The 13501-nt window shown below is 43.9% G+C and overlaps 1 protein-coding gene across 9 annotated transcripts in view; it reads left to right on the top strand.

Annotated features, from left to right (window-relative positions):
* Positions 1 to 13501, top strand: part of RUFY3 (RUN and FYVE domain containing 3) — a 55683-nt gene that overhangs the window by 36604 nt on the left and 5578 nt on the right. For 5 of the 9 annotated variants that reach the window (XM_042797073.1, XM_042797072.1, XM_042797074.1 and 2 more), the window contains 8 exons: positions 44 to 113; positions 2224 to 2316; positions 3085 to 3165; positions 3787 to 3954; positions 4640 to 4737; positions 8219 to 8338; positions 10779 to 10881; positions 12655 to 12734. In XM_042797073.1, the coding sequence (XP_042653007.1) occupies positions 44 to 113; positions 2224 to 2316; positions 3085 to 3165; positions 3787 to 3954; positions 4640 to 4737; positions 8219 to 8338; positions 10779 to 10881; positions 12655 to 12734 (813 nt within the window). Of the gene's footprint in view, positions 1 to 43; positions 114 to 2223; positions 2317 to 3084; positions 3166 to 3786; positions 3955 to 4639; positions 4738 to 5815; positions 7563 to 8198; positions 8339 to 10778; positions 10882 to 12654; positions 12735 to 13501 lie in introns of those variants that run through there. The other 4 variants (XM_042797076.1, XM_009962836.3, XM_009962837.3 and 1 more) reach the window with 2 other exon arrangements.

Below are 13501 nucleotides of genomic sequence, written 5' to 3'. Positions count from 1 at the left end.
AAAAGAAGGAATTACTGTAGAGGTTTTTTTTTCTCTTCAACAGTGCTACAGTAAACAACCTACAGGCCAAGGTGGATGCCTTAGAAAAATCCAACACTAAACTGACCGAGGAGGTGAGTATAATAGAAAATCATCTGATGTTTTGGCCTTTTGGAATTAGGGGATTAAAAAGGTGAGGGAGGAGTTATTTTCAGATTTCTGCTGGATGTGATGATGAGTGTTTAACAATGGAATTGGAATAACTGACCTGCCAAGGGATTACACTGGCTCTTGCTGCTAAGCATGAGGTAGAAAACCAACCAAATGTTTATGTTAAAAAACAAAAGCTGCTGAATATACTTTATCCATCTGAAGTCTTTGAGTGCTTTCTGATTTTTGGAAAATGCCTTGAAATAAATTGTACGATGGGTCTGGTTTCAAATGCCATAAAGTTGATGTTGGTTATGAGATATGCAGACATGAAATTTTAAAATGTCTGTTTATTCTGACAGGTGCAAAAGTTTACTATAGTGTAAAGATAGAAATTGAGATGTTTCAATAGCTTTTTCTCTAGCCTCTCACAATTTGGAGGAGAAAAAAAAAAAAAAAAGGAAAAATTATCATTGTAGATAAAATGCTGTTCAGTCTGAGCATAAAAAATGGTTGGTATCTGAGTCAGAAGTATAACCTGTGTTGTAAAATTGGTCTTGCAGTTCATTAGTAATGGCATAAATGTAATGAAATCTTTTGGGGTCAGTTCCCTGATGAATGGGCGATAGTAGGTCACATCCTAACGGTTTTACAGTATCTCTGTTCGCATGTCACTTAACAGAATGATATAGATTGGGGTAGCTCAGTGCTCTTGCAGGACAAATATGAAATAGAAATTCTGTTTTGCTTGTTCACCCTCGTTAAAGGAGGTCTGTGTGTCTGGTTATTAAACATTTAGTCTAATGGATGTATTCCAAAAGATGAGAAGCTTTAGCAATGAAAATTGATGTATCCACTCTTGCAATTAAGGAGTAAGAACTGTTTTTTACAATTAAAATATTTTTTTATTTTAAAAAGATAGTATGCAGTGGAGGCTGCCTTTCTCAGTGCTACTATAATAACTGGCTTTTAATTTATTACCTGCAGCATATGAGCACTGTGCCCATTAGGCATGGTACCCATGAGATTAAGTACAATGTTGAGTGAAGTATTTTTTGATTTCTAGTAAAATTTACTTGCTCATCTCTTAGGGAAGTCTGCATGCTGTTCAGAGTAAGAACTTAAGTGACACAAGAACGTGCTGTGCCAATCAGGGACGTTTGCAGGGTGTAGTTCCTGAACCACGTCGCATGTCACATCAGCTAGTGTGTCTGGCTTGAGCTGTACCAAAGCCCTCTGCTTTTGTCAGGGTAATTTCTACTTGGGTTTGTCTCTCACTAACGTTGCTGATCTCTTGGAATGTCACTGAGATTTTCTTGTGTGCAAGGCTTACGTAAGCTATGGTTTACAAAGCCACAAAGAGTTTTCTAAAGCTATTCTGTCCTTTGTCTAGTCTTTCTTTGACTCAGTGTTGGATTCTGAGGTGATGTCTTCACCGGGAATCCCTCTGAGGCACGTGCCCTGTCTCATAAGGGCGGTGTGTGCTACTGATCCTCCGTTTCCAGCCAAACCTTCCTCCTCTGATGAGGCTCTCATCATGCTTCTCCTGCCCAAATACTTGAGCATCTTACTTCTCAGATGCTCTACCTAGCAGTGTATCCAAACTACTGAAGCTTGAGCAAACCCAAACAAGTGTTTCTTCTCTGGCAATATGTTTTGTTTGCTAGAAGTCAACAAAACCTAGCTGCCATGTGCTCACATTTTCCCTTTTTGTTATCTCTGGCAAGTGGAGGGGAGCGGAGTGAAGATTTTTGTTGAGTCGTGTTAACCACATGCCACACCGAGTCTAGCAGGTGGAGACCTGGAGAAGTCAATAACTTTAGTGAAAGACAGGAACCAAAATAGGTTGGGAAGTCTCTGTTTTAGCCAGTATTGAAAATCCATCACAATGGCACTAACTAGTGCTTTTTCAGATAGTCTTTCTCCGTGGTAGAGACCAGGTTGTCTTTTGCCACTCCAAATACTGTTTTGTTTTTTTTTCCACTTTGAGTGTAAAAAAAAAAAAAAAAAGTACAGAAAATGTATCTAGAGAAGGAAAAAAAACCCCATCGAGTATGTTTTTGATATGTTACTCTTGTTCTGCTTTGTTCACAGCTTGCGGTTGCAAACAACAGGATTATTACACTGCAAGAAGAGATGGAACGGGTTAAAGAAGAGAGTTCTTATATCTTAGAGTCGAATCGCAAGGTTGGTGGGTGTGTGCGTGCGTGAATGATTACTCAACCTTTTGGGCAGTCCCAGCCCAAATTCAACCAAGAAGTCAGTGTTTGGAAGAGACTTTGTTTCCTTATGTATCTCGCACAAAAACTGGACTAGAGAAGAGTGACGCCAGGTGGGTTCCTCAGCAGAGGGTAGGAGATGGAGCCTGGCCCCAGTAAATCCTGCCTGGCCACAGCTGATGGAACTGTGAGCGTGCGCGTAGCCAGGAGCTAACACAGCACGTTCCTGGCTTGCTGGGTGGAGGTGTTAGAAGGGACAGGAGGAAGGATGATTTATTGAGGGGGTGGCAGAAAAATTTGGACGTAGGAGGTAGGAGTTCTGCTTTTTTATCCTGAAATGCTACCCTTTTCGGAAACCAAGGGGCAGGATCTGTAATATTTTTTTTGTTGATTTATTGGAAGTGCTAGTAACTATGCAGAATCTGGTTTTACTTTTAAAACCCACAGTATCTTTTTCTGAGCTTTTGTAACCATACTTAGTGTATCGTGATAGTTGTGAAAATGTGCAGTCTGTCCATTTAATTCATATCCACTGAAGTGCACTGAGCACTTGGGGAAACGAGGAAATAGAGTTGTCATTTCACATGGAAGCTCTGTGCTGCGTTAACTGAATGGAGCTCTGAGTTTTGATAGTGGCAGAATTTCTTTTTGAAGTGGTGGAAAAAGCAAACAGATAGCAAATGTGAGGGTTAGTAGTATATAATGACAAGTGAATTGGGTGTCTTCATTAACTTAGGTCACTAAAGACAGAACTGCTGATGGACATGCACTGACTGAGGCACGGAAACAGTTAAAGGAGGAGACTCAGCTGCGGCTGGTAAGGACTGTGTGAGCTTGGAGCTCCCTACAAATGGCTTTTTCACATGCTAACTCCATGTCAGACAATCACTTTTGAAAATATTTGTCCGGGGGATTTTTTGCATTCTTGCCTGCCTGCTTCAGCCTGCTCTGAGACAGTCTTGTCAGAAGTGGTATTAATTTTGTGGCTCTATTGATCAATTTAAGATCTGTTTCTCAAAATGAGCAGTGCACTTAGCATTTCTAGGTCTGCACATCCCCCTTGCCAGGTAGGGATATTGCCCCTATCTGAACTGGTTTTCAGTAGAGTGGGTTCATCTGGTGGGGAGAAAAATGCCAGAGCCGAATGTTTTTAGGAAAGAAAGTCTTCCAGCTTTTCACTAGTCCTCTCCATCAGAAAGATGGGCCTGTATAGTACTTCCCGACTCACTGCTAGTAATGCTGTTTACGTTGCATTAGAATTGGACTGAAAATGTGCATTTGTTGTCCTTAATTGCCTTTGATGGGTCAGATCTGTAACCCTGATGCTGTGGCAATACTAGTCGCTTCTAGGAAGCGACTGCACTGGTGGGAGCAGCAGTGAAGGGTGGTTATCTGACAGAAAGCTGGCTGGTAACGCTGAGCGAGCCCTGTGTTCCAGGATGTAGAGAAAGAGCTGGAGGTGCAGATCGGGATGCGACAGGAGATGGAGCTAGCCATGAAGATGCTGGAGAAAGATGTTTGCGAGAAGCAAGATGCGCTGGTGGCACTCAGACAGCAACTGGATGATCTCAGGGCCCTAAAGCATGAACTGTCTTTCAAGCTGCAGGTAGGGAAATAATTAAATAAAATGCAATGATTTCCAGGGAAAAGTGATAGCTCTTGTTCTGGTTTTTGTTTTTGTTTTTTTTTGTCTTGCTGCAAGAAAGATATAATACCTGAACAGTGGAGTGTGGCGGAGGTTAAAGGAAAATGCAGTTTTTTCTGAAGAAGGACTTAGGATAATCTGGAAATGTGTGGGTGTGACTGGGGAAGTGGTATAAATCCTGAGCCATGGTAGCTTCTGTTCCAGTACAGTCTAGTATTAGAAGGTGTATGGTGTAATTACATACATTACTGTGCGATGACAAAAGCAGACTCTTAAGACCGAGAGCAACACAAACTGCTCAAAGAAATTCTAAACTAAACTTTAGAACAGGAGGGAGTTGCTTCGGCTCTCCTCGATCCAATCTTTCTATACAAAACAGTCAAATGATACTAGCAGGTACTGCATTAATGCGTATTACACTGGAAGCTTCAGTGATTGTGGTATTGCCCTTTTGTGGGGTCCAGATGTAGCCTGCACCTGTATGGCAAGATGTTTGTCCTTGCAATATTGTCCTGGTATTTCCTTTTTGAACACCTTCTCCTGCCTTTTTGGCTTCTGCTCCTTTTGTTTCATGCGCCACATGATTTATCGTGGCTTACTTTGGTTTTACTGCTACTTACAAGAACCATGATACAACTATTTCCAGAGTTCAGACATGGGAGTGAAACAGAAGAGTGAATTAAACAGCCGTTTGGAAGAAAAAACAAATCAGATGGCTGCCACCATCAAACAGCTTGAACAAAGGTAAAAAATGAAACTTTTACAATTATATCAAATAATGTGTGTGTTCTAGTGGTAGTGTCCAGCTGACCCTGAATGAAGCAGGTGAGAGTCCGAGTGCTCTGCTTAGCCACTGCTCAACAGAGCTGTATGAGGAGAGCTACAATTTTGTGAGATGCTGTTAGGAGCAGTGTTCTGCATGCTCAGGAGGGCTTCCATTAGAAAAGAATATACTACTAAACCAGCGATTAACATAGCAGCTTTGTTTATCTATGCCAGCTGCACTTTTGTATGTTATCTAGTCATTACAAGTCAGTTACAATCTGTGATAGCACTGATAAAAAACGTAAATAGGAACTTTGAGAAGTGCTTGACTGTTAATGACAATATTACAGTGCAGCAGAGGCCAGGCTGGGAGGTTCTTGGTTACTCCAGATCTCTCTGGTACTGCTCTGAAAAAAATACCTCCAATCAAACCATTCTGTTTATGAACAGCCTTGTACCTTCTGGGGAAGATGAGCTCGAAAAAAAATCCTTATGTGAAAGTAAATGGAGGAAGATGTGAGGGCAGCCTGGCTGTTGCTAGAAGTTGGTGAAGACAGCCCCATAAGTACAATAGCCATTGGGACTGGGACACGTCGCATCCTAATGACTGTGTTGCTCTCATGTTACTAAGCCTCGTGAAAGTAGGAGGGCCTCAGCGTTGAAAGCAGATTGAGTTGAGAAGGAGCAGTGCTCCTTCTTCCCTTTTGTCTTGTGCTTGAAGCCAGGCTTTGCGGTAGTTTGGCCAGAGGTTTAGAACTTCTGCCTCTGAGATTTGCCATGATCGTCGTGCTAGGTCCGAGAAGATCAGGGGAAAGCATAGCTCTCAGGATCATGTATTGTCTGGGACTTAATGAGTAGACATTGCACTAAATCGACGCTCTCATTTTAGGGTTTATTTTGCAAATGGTTCTTTGTAAGAAAAGGTCATTTTGTTTGTAGAAAATTGGTATTTTAAAATGTTTTATGATATCCACTCAGCTAATTGATCTGCTCTTTCTCTCTCGCTGTTGTTATTTTTCCATTTTCTCATCCTTCTCATTCTGACTTACTTGTACAGTGAAAAGGATTTGGTGAAACAGGCAAAAACCTTAAATAGTGCAGCAAACAAACTGATCCAGAAGCATCATTAGACATTTTTATGTCTGGTCACCTCACAGCTCTGACATCAGAACTCATTTATGAGGGGAGAACTTGAGAATTGCTAAAAGCAACTGTTAAAATGTTAATTGTCACCTAAAGTTGATTTGGAGTTTGCTGAATTTTTAAAACCAGTGAGTTTTTCTTCAGAGATTTAGAGTTGGGTATAAAAATCCCTAACTTTGCCATTTAAACTGTGTTAAGGTACCAGTGAGTTGGCCAATAAACACACCTGAAAAGCGTAAGGAATGGGAGATATGTGGCTCTGTACATCCCGGTGATGCGTACCGTATACAGCAGCTCAAGTCTTCAGCATTTATGGATACTAGGTGCATTGGTCAAGCCAATACCAGACTGGCCAGCTCTGAAAAGTCAACTAGTTTTCTGTGTTACCCTTTTTGTGAAGTAGACGAAAAAATGCATCCCTGGAAGTTGTTGAAAGTAGTTGTGTGCGTACCCCAAGCCGTTACCCATTCAATTCTGTTCCGTGGGTTCAGCCCCAAGTCCGAGACAAAACGGGCACGACTCGATAGCTCGTCACCGCGAAGACCAGCCCTCTTGTAACAGAGACTGCTTGCAACAATTTTGCCTTAGTGACTTGGTGGGAGGGTGGGGACTCACCCTTATTCCTCTAAACTTCATGTGTCCAGAATTAGTAGCTAGGTGTCTTAGAGTAACATGATAGAGTGGTAAGTTCAGTGGAAACCTCCTTATCTTTGCATTGCCTTCTACCTCTGCCATGAATCCCTCTAGACATACGTTGGCGGTTCTTCCTGACTGAAGGAAGCTGAGGAGAGGTGTTTTGGTAGGTCTCTCCTCTTCCTAGAAAGGGAAGTTAAGTGTTTTAAAAAAAAAAAAAAAAAAAAATCTTTATACTCTAGTGTTTAAAAGAAACTAAAAAACAAACAAAAAAAAGGAACAAAATGTGCAGTGGTGGGGAGTGGAAATGGTAATTTGGTACTTGACCATTCCTTGTCTGAGTAGTTAGTGGTTTAAAAGGAAGAGTTGCCTTTTACTGTTACACTTCTTTCATTTGCTTCTGAGTTTCTGTTTCTCAATACAAATGGAATTTGCTCATGGAAGAACAGCTGAAGCTTGGAAACAGCTCTTAGTAGGAAAAATAATTGCCCACTTAACACCCCAGTGCAAAACTTTAAGTAACTGTAGCTTGGACTATTATAAACTAATATCCTCTTCCCTGTGGCCGCAGAAGTTCACCATGCTGGCCTGTTACAGGCTTTAGGTTTCAAGTGCTCCTAGAGATTACTTTTTTTTTTTTTCTTTCAGGAAGATCACACTTGGGGGTTTTCTGTGTTAAATGAAGGGATTTTTTGCTCTGGTGAGATGCCTGTAAAAATTCTTTGGTGCCAGTTCTCCCTTCGTCCTGTGGGGTAGTGCTCTGCGGGGCAGTGGGTGGCAAATGTGACTGGGGAAAGAACACCTACTGATTCTCCCTAGGTACATTTAAAAATCTGCGCGGCTGGGCGCAGTCCTCCCGTAGGCGAGCGTGTAGCACCGCTTAGCTGCTTTCGTGGACTCCCGCACACAAGCCGACTTGGAGACCCGTTTTAAATCTCTACACGAAGCCCAAGTCGCACGCTTGAGAGTATAAACTTAACCTTCTGTAGCCTTCTACTAGAAACTCGTTTTAACTACCTGGAGAAAAATAAAATAGTAATAAAGGGGTGGAAGCTTTCGTCAAGGTATCCGAGTAGCTAGCTGAAACAGTTAACTCCCCTGCCCCTCCCCAGATTTCTTGTGTAGAAAGAGGGGGTTGGGTTGGTTTTGTTTGCTGTCACAGAAACGCTGAAATAAGACAGAATTAAGGATCTGGCTATTTCTGATGTCAGGCCCGAAGTGGAAATGCTTTGGTGAACTCATGGCTGGGCGCTTGAGCCAATGTGTCAGTCCGTGGAAGAGACCAGGAAAATGCACTAATTCTCAATATAGTAGCTAACCTATGTTGCAAGTTCCAGTTACATGTGTAAAGCTGAAATGTAACGTACATTAAAATCAAATCTGACTTCAAATTCTATGTACTTGAGGTTTGCTTTGAATATGGATAAAAGTGATGTTTTATGTTTTTCATCTAATGGCTGTAAACTGTAGTAATAGAATAAAAACTATTGAAAATCAGAGCTTCTGCCTGGTTCACCTACATTCTTCTTTTCTTTAAAAAATTTTCCTCCTTTCCATTGTTTTTACCATTCCTTTTTTTTGGCTTTACCTTTTCACTGGGTTTTTTAATTTGTTGGTTAAACTCAGTCTTCCTCCCCACCATGGCTTTTGTTTTTTATCACAAGTTCATGTGGCTCAAATCCAGATTGCAACGGGCAGAGAAGGACCGTCAGTTGGCCCAGCAGGACAACCGTCTCTTCAAGCAGGAGTTTGGGGACAAAATCAACAGCCTCCAGCTAGAAGTGGAAGAGCTCTCCAGGCAGCGGTGAAGAGATCCTTTTCTAATTTATTTTCTGGGCTGTTGTTACGGTGTCTAGTAGAAAGCAGGCAGGGCAATCGCAGAAGGAAGTAGGGGTTGGAGGTGGGGAGGGAGAAGGGGGATGTTAGCTGCCGGGCAGGCATTAACTCAAGGGAGGTGCAGCGCCTTGTGAGATGGCAAATCTTTCAGCGTGTGTGTCTTCAGAGTTACAGTTGGAAAAATTGAATTGGAAGGAAACGCAGAGGAACTACGTGGTCAGCAGAAACCACCAGCAAAAGTACAAATCTTAGGTGGCTGGCAGGAGAATATCAGAATATTCTGCAGGTTGCAGAATCTCTCTGTGGTGGAGATATGAAATGTCAGGGTGTTTTTCTGAACGTGGAAATGCCCCTGGGGGGGGTTTCTGCACTGCGGTTAGATTTGCTGGGCATCTGCCAATCATCATGTCGCTCGAAAGCCGGCAGCGCTAGAGATGCGGGAGGACGGGGATCACCACGAGCTGCAAAGCCACTGTAATAACATAATTTGGAATCTGAAGCTAACACTGAAAGCAAACAGTTCGCTGCTCATCGTCAGGGATGTGGCAGCTCAGTCTTGGCCTAGAGCTAACCCTGAAGAGTCTGGCGCAAGGGAAGCAATCCTGGTTGTCAGTCTGACAAACGGTGCTGGGATTTATTTTTTTTTTTTGTTTCCAGTTAAAGCTGGTCTCAGTTTTGCTGGGAGGCAACCAAAAGGTTGGAAGCCAAATGCAGAGAACTTGGTGAGAGCTATCATATTTTCCCCTGCAGTGTCATCAGTTTACGAGTATCAGGAAAACAGAGGAATCCTCTTATCATAGAACAGAAGAGCATCTCTCCTGTAGCCATGATGCATCTTTGGTTTGTTGCAAGGTCACTGGAATGAATTGTGTGGAAGCACTGCTGGATGCATTTATTTTTTTAACTTCCCCGCCCCCCGGCACAGCTTTTTATTCCTTTTTTCAAAAAGTTACAGATGCTTCCCAGAAAAGCAGCTAACGGCTTTTGTCAAAAACTCACGCGAGGTCCTGGGTGTGCATGGCTGGGCTTAGCAGTGTTCTCTGGTACAGAAGGGGAATGCATCTCCTCTGCATATGCACCTCACACTGCGTCAGTTTGACTTGGTTAGTGTGGCTACCTGGGGAAGACATTTGCAAATTGATCTGGTTTTCCATCAGTTGGACTTTCTCTGATTCCTTCCTCACTCAAGTGAAATCAAGATGACGGTATGGAAATGTTTGAGGCTCCTTTACTGGGAAGCTGTACTGCCTTATTTAACAGAGTTTCTAAAGCAGTGAGTTACTGCAGTGGGTGGTGGGTAGTCTTGCTTGAATTATATTGCTTTAAGAGGAAATGGGGCTTTTTGTGGTGGTGTTCTTAAATCAGGCTATAAGCAAGGATTCCCTCGGTTGGTTTGGTCTTAAAAGTCAACATGGACAAGTGTTCATTTCTGGATCCATGCCTCCACCAGCTTTACTCGCTCCAGTTAGGCCATGTAATGAACAAGCCTGTAGTCATAACGAGTTATTTAAAAAAAAAAACCTTGGAGCGGTTTGGAGGCTAACAAGGATAATAATGGTTTTAATAGCAATCAGGATTCTGAATGTTTCATAGCACAGGCCCTGCCACTGCTTTTACTGGTCGATACTCAGGTTCTAGGCTCCGATTCTGGAGCAGGGGTCGTTCCCTACGGCAGCTGCCGTCTTCCGCGTGTAACGACGGCAGAAACCGGCGTTCCCAGCGCTTCAGTCGCTGACGGTCCGTGCGCTCCGAGAGCGTTGCTGCGGCTGGGCAGCTGGCCGGGCTCTGTATGACAGAGTATTCACCCTCCTCTCGGCCCACCGGGCTCGCCTGCCCGGGCCCGGCCCCCCGGGGCTGACGGGCTCGTACGCCGTGGCTCAGGCGGTGTCCGCAGCAGAGCGGAGCCCGCCCGGCGAGGAGCCCTCGGCCTCAGCCCCCGGCTGCTCCCCGAGGACCAGGCCCCCGCTTTGAGGTGAGGTGTCGGAAGAATTGCCACAGCTCCTGGGGAGGAACCGGCGCCTTCGGGAGGTGGTCACGGACGTTGGCTCTGGTTTCAGAGCCTCTCCTGCAGCGGCTGACACGCTGAAGAATGTCTTTTGGCACGGGGCACTGATCAGCGGTTCTGTCATAGATGAGTAAATTCTTTAGGGACTTCGGGACATAGTCTGCAGGTTTATTTCCTGCAAAGTTGTACTGGAATTAGATAAAGAACTTTTACACATTCCATCCTGATGTATTACGGCTTAACACGCTGCGAGACAACTTTTTATTCAGAGCGGCAGTTTTCAGCTCTTGAGTTGGGGTTCAGTTGCTTTAGTGTAAAGCGAGGGTTAAACAGTTCATGAGCTCTCAATGTCAAGTGTTACAAAACCAGAGCCTTTATTCACCATTCCCCCTTGATATCCTAGGAGCCACCTTGAACTAGAGCTGAAGCGGGAAAGAGACAGATGGTCACACAGTCACCAGCGCAGCCAGGAAAACAAAAAAGGCACAAAGAATTGGCTAAGACAGGTAATACGACTTTTATTCTTGGCTTGGGTTTGAAGTATAGTCCCATATTTGCTCGCTCGCTTTTCCTGAGCTTTATTAGGCAATAAATACATCTTGTTAACGTGCCACAAAGTGAGCTTTGGGAGGTTTTCTACACACACTAAAGGGGCATTTTATTGAGTTGAGCCTCACTAAAATATTGCCAGCCTTACGCTTCACTGCAGAATGCTGGTTTCCTCTTCTGGGCTGGGTACCTGACAAAATCTTAGCAATGATCATGGTTTTCCTTCGCTAGTTTAGTGAAACCATGTGTACTATAGGAGGAGAGATGCTGTACCCGTTACAACTTACAAAAAGCAAACTTGTTCCTTTTTGGTTTTTGCATTGTAATAAAGGAAGTTCTCCTGAAAGAGGTAAACAGTTTTGTCTTCCAAGATTTACTCTCTCCCTGGGGCAAATCACTTTTGGTGTTGTGTCAGTGCTGCGCATTGGCGAATCCAGTGTTTTATCAAAGCCAAGCGCAGCATTCAGCTCGGGGGTAAAACTCATAGTCCCCAAGTGAAATTTGCTTTTTTACCCGTAAATTTGCCTTTCAAAGTGGAAATCTGCTCTGCAGCTTTTTCTGTAAACCAAAACAGGCTCTTTTTCTGGGAATTGGCAGCAAAGCAGTTGTTCTGGAGAACGGAACTTGTAACTGTGAGAACTGCGAGTAGAGGTTGTGCCTGCAGTTCTCACGTGTGCTGCTGCACTTGAGAGTTGACCTCACTGGGCTCCCCTGGGCTGCTGGAGCAATGCAGTTTTTTCCTTTTTTTTTTTAACCAACTTTACACATCATTTCAGTGAAGTTGTTCATGTATCACAAGTCATTTACCAAAAAGTCATGTTTGCTGTAGTAGAACAGCCACAACTCAGTAGAAGGAACCGTGAACTAAGTGCATTGCAGTTGGCCGGGAATAAAGAAAAAAAGAAACCCCCGAACCCAAATCTGGGTAGTCACATCTTTAAAGCAAAAGTTGGTTAGCTCTCTGGAAGGCAGGATAGCTGTTTTTCTCTGCGGCTTGGCTGACAGCCTGTCACTGGGTTTGAAATCAGGTTTCTGCATGGGGTTATCCTCCTTTCCTCCGTGGGCGGGTGCGGTAGCACCAGTCGGGTGCTCCCGCTGGGAAGGAAAGGGCCAACGTGCCAAAAGGTGATTTCAGAGTGGACTCTTTTGCCGCAGAACGTGTAGGTGGTGCTTGATCCAGTGGAAATTTGCATTTGCAGAAATCTGAGAGCTCCGCCGAGGTTGTAGTCACAACTCGAGAGCGATGCGCGCGCGGCTCGGCCGGCGCTCGCCGAGCAGGGGGGAGGCTGGGTTTTGACAGGTGTGTTTCAGTTGCCGAAGAGGGGAGGGTTTGTTCCCTTTCCTGGCCGAGAGGATTTGTCTCGCTGATCGGTCTTTCAAAAGCGTATTTGGCCTGTCTGCCTCTTCAACCTCTGCTGTTAAAATAAGAAATGATGACTGTGAAGTTTCTTGTACCTTCCAGGAAAAGGAGGTCATTGGACACGTTTAAGCCTCTGTCTCTGAAATACGAAGTCAGCTTTCGGCTCGCAGCAAAAGGAAAGCATGCAGAGCTGCTCCTAGAGTGGATTGGTGTTTCCATGCTTTCACGTGTCCAAAACCACCTCTGGACCAAGGAGGGACAGATCAGTGTTCCCGAAATAGCAATGTAAAGCCCCCCTTGGCAGTGTGGCAGGGCTGAAACTGGAGTCTTCATATGGTTCAACTGATGGGTAAATGTTTCCTTTTGGCAGGACGGGAAGCTCAGAATCCAGGAAGAAAACACTAATGTGAAACAGCCACCGAGAGAGGAAAACAGTGTCCTGCCACACAAGTATGGACAAAAAGAAACCTCATTTTTTTTGCCTTCTCCCTTTCCAAGTCCTGCTTCCCCTTCTCTGATTGCCTTGCTGATGGGAAGTTTGGAATAGTGCAACTTTCCTTTTCAAGAAAGATCTTCAACCTCATGCCCTCTGTTGAGGTCTCTTTGCTGCTTTTTCATAGCTCTCAAAGGGAAGAAGGAGGTTCTGCCGCTTGCCATCAGCATTTCTGGATCTGAAAAGCTCTCTCTCTTTCCCATTTACCTTTGTTTATATATAAACCTGCTGTTTACCAATTTTTCTTAATCAATGAACCTGTGTGAGCCAAATCCTGCAGAGACCTGGACCTTTGGTACTCGTGTCCCAGGAAGGTTCCCTGGTTGGTGAGAGAAGGGAGGAGGGTTGGTGGATCAGTGGCATTTGGAGCTAATCAAGCAGTGGCTTCTAGACGAGAATAAAAGCTGTTGGAGAAAGGGAACTTTAAATAATACTTCAAGAATATGGTTGTACAAAAATGTGGTTCGGGTAGCATGTTTCTAAGCTGAACATTACAGAGGAGGATTCTTGTTGCAGGATTTGTTTGGTATTTGAAAGCTAAGTTTCAGATTGGGTTTTAAATGTGCAAAGGTGTTTTAAAAGCCCCAGGCAACAGCTCTGTAGTGAGGGCTTTGCTCAGAGATGGTAACAGCCTATGTGAAGTATTCACAGTGTCAGTGAGAAAACGCAGTGCTCTGAATGCCACTATGAAGTTAACCAGAAAAGTATTGTCTTAATAATAGCA

The sequence above is a fragment of the Tyto alba genome, unplaced genomic scaffold, assembly GCF_018691265.1.
Source record: "Tyto alba isolate M040663 unplaced genomic scaffold, T.alba_DEE_v4.0 Super-Scaffold_23, whole genome shotgun sequence".
In the NCBI taxonomy this organism is placed as follows: domain Eukaryota; kingdom Metazoa; phylum Chordata; class Aves; order Strigiformes; family Tytonidae; genus Tyto; species Tyto alba.
The sequence above is the reverse complement of the archived record's forward strand: the minus strand, read 5'-3'. Positions and strand labels throughout refer to the sequence as shown.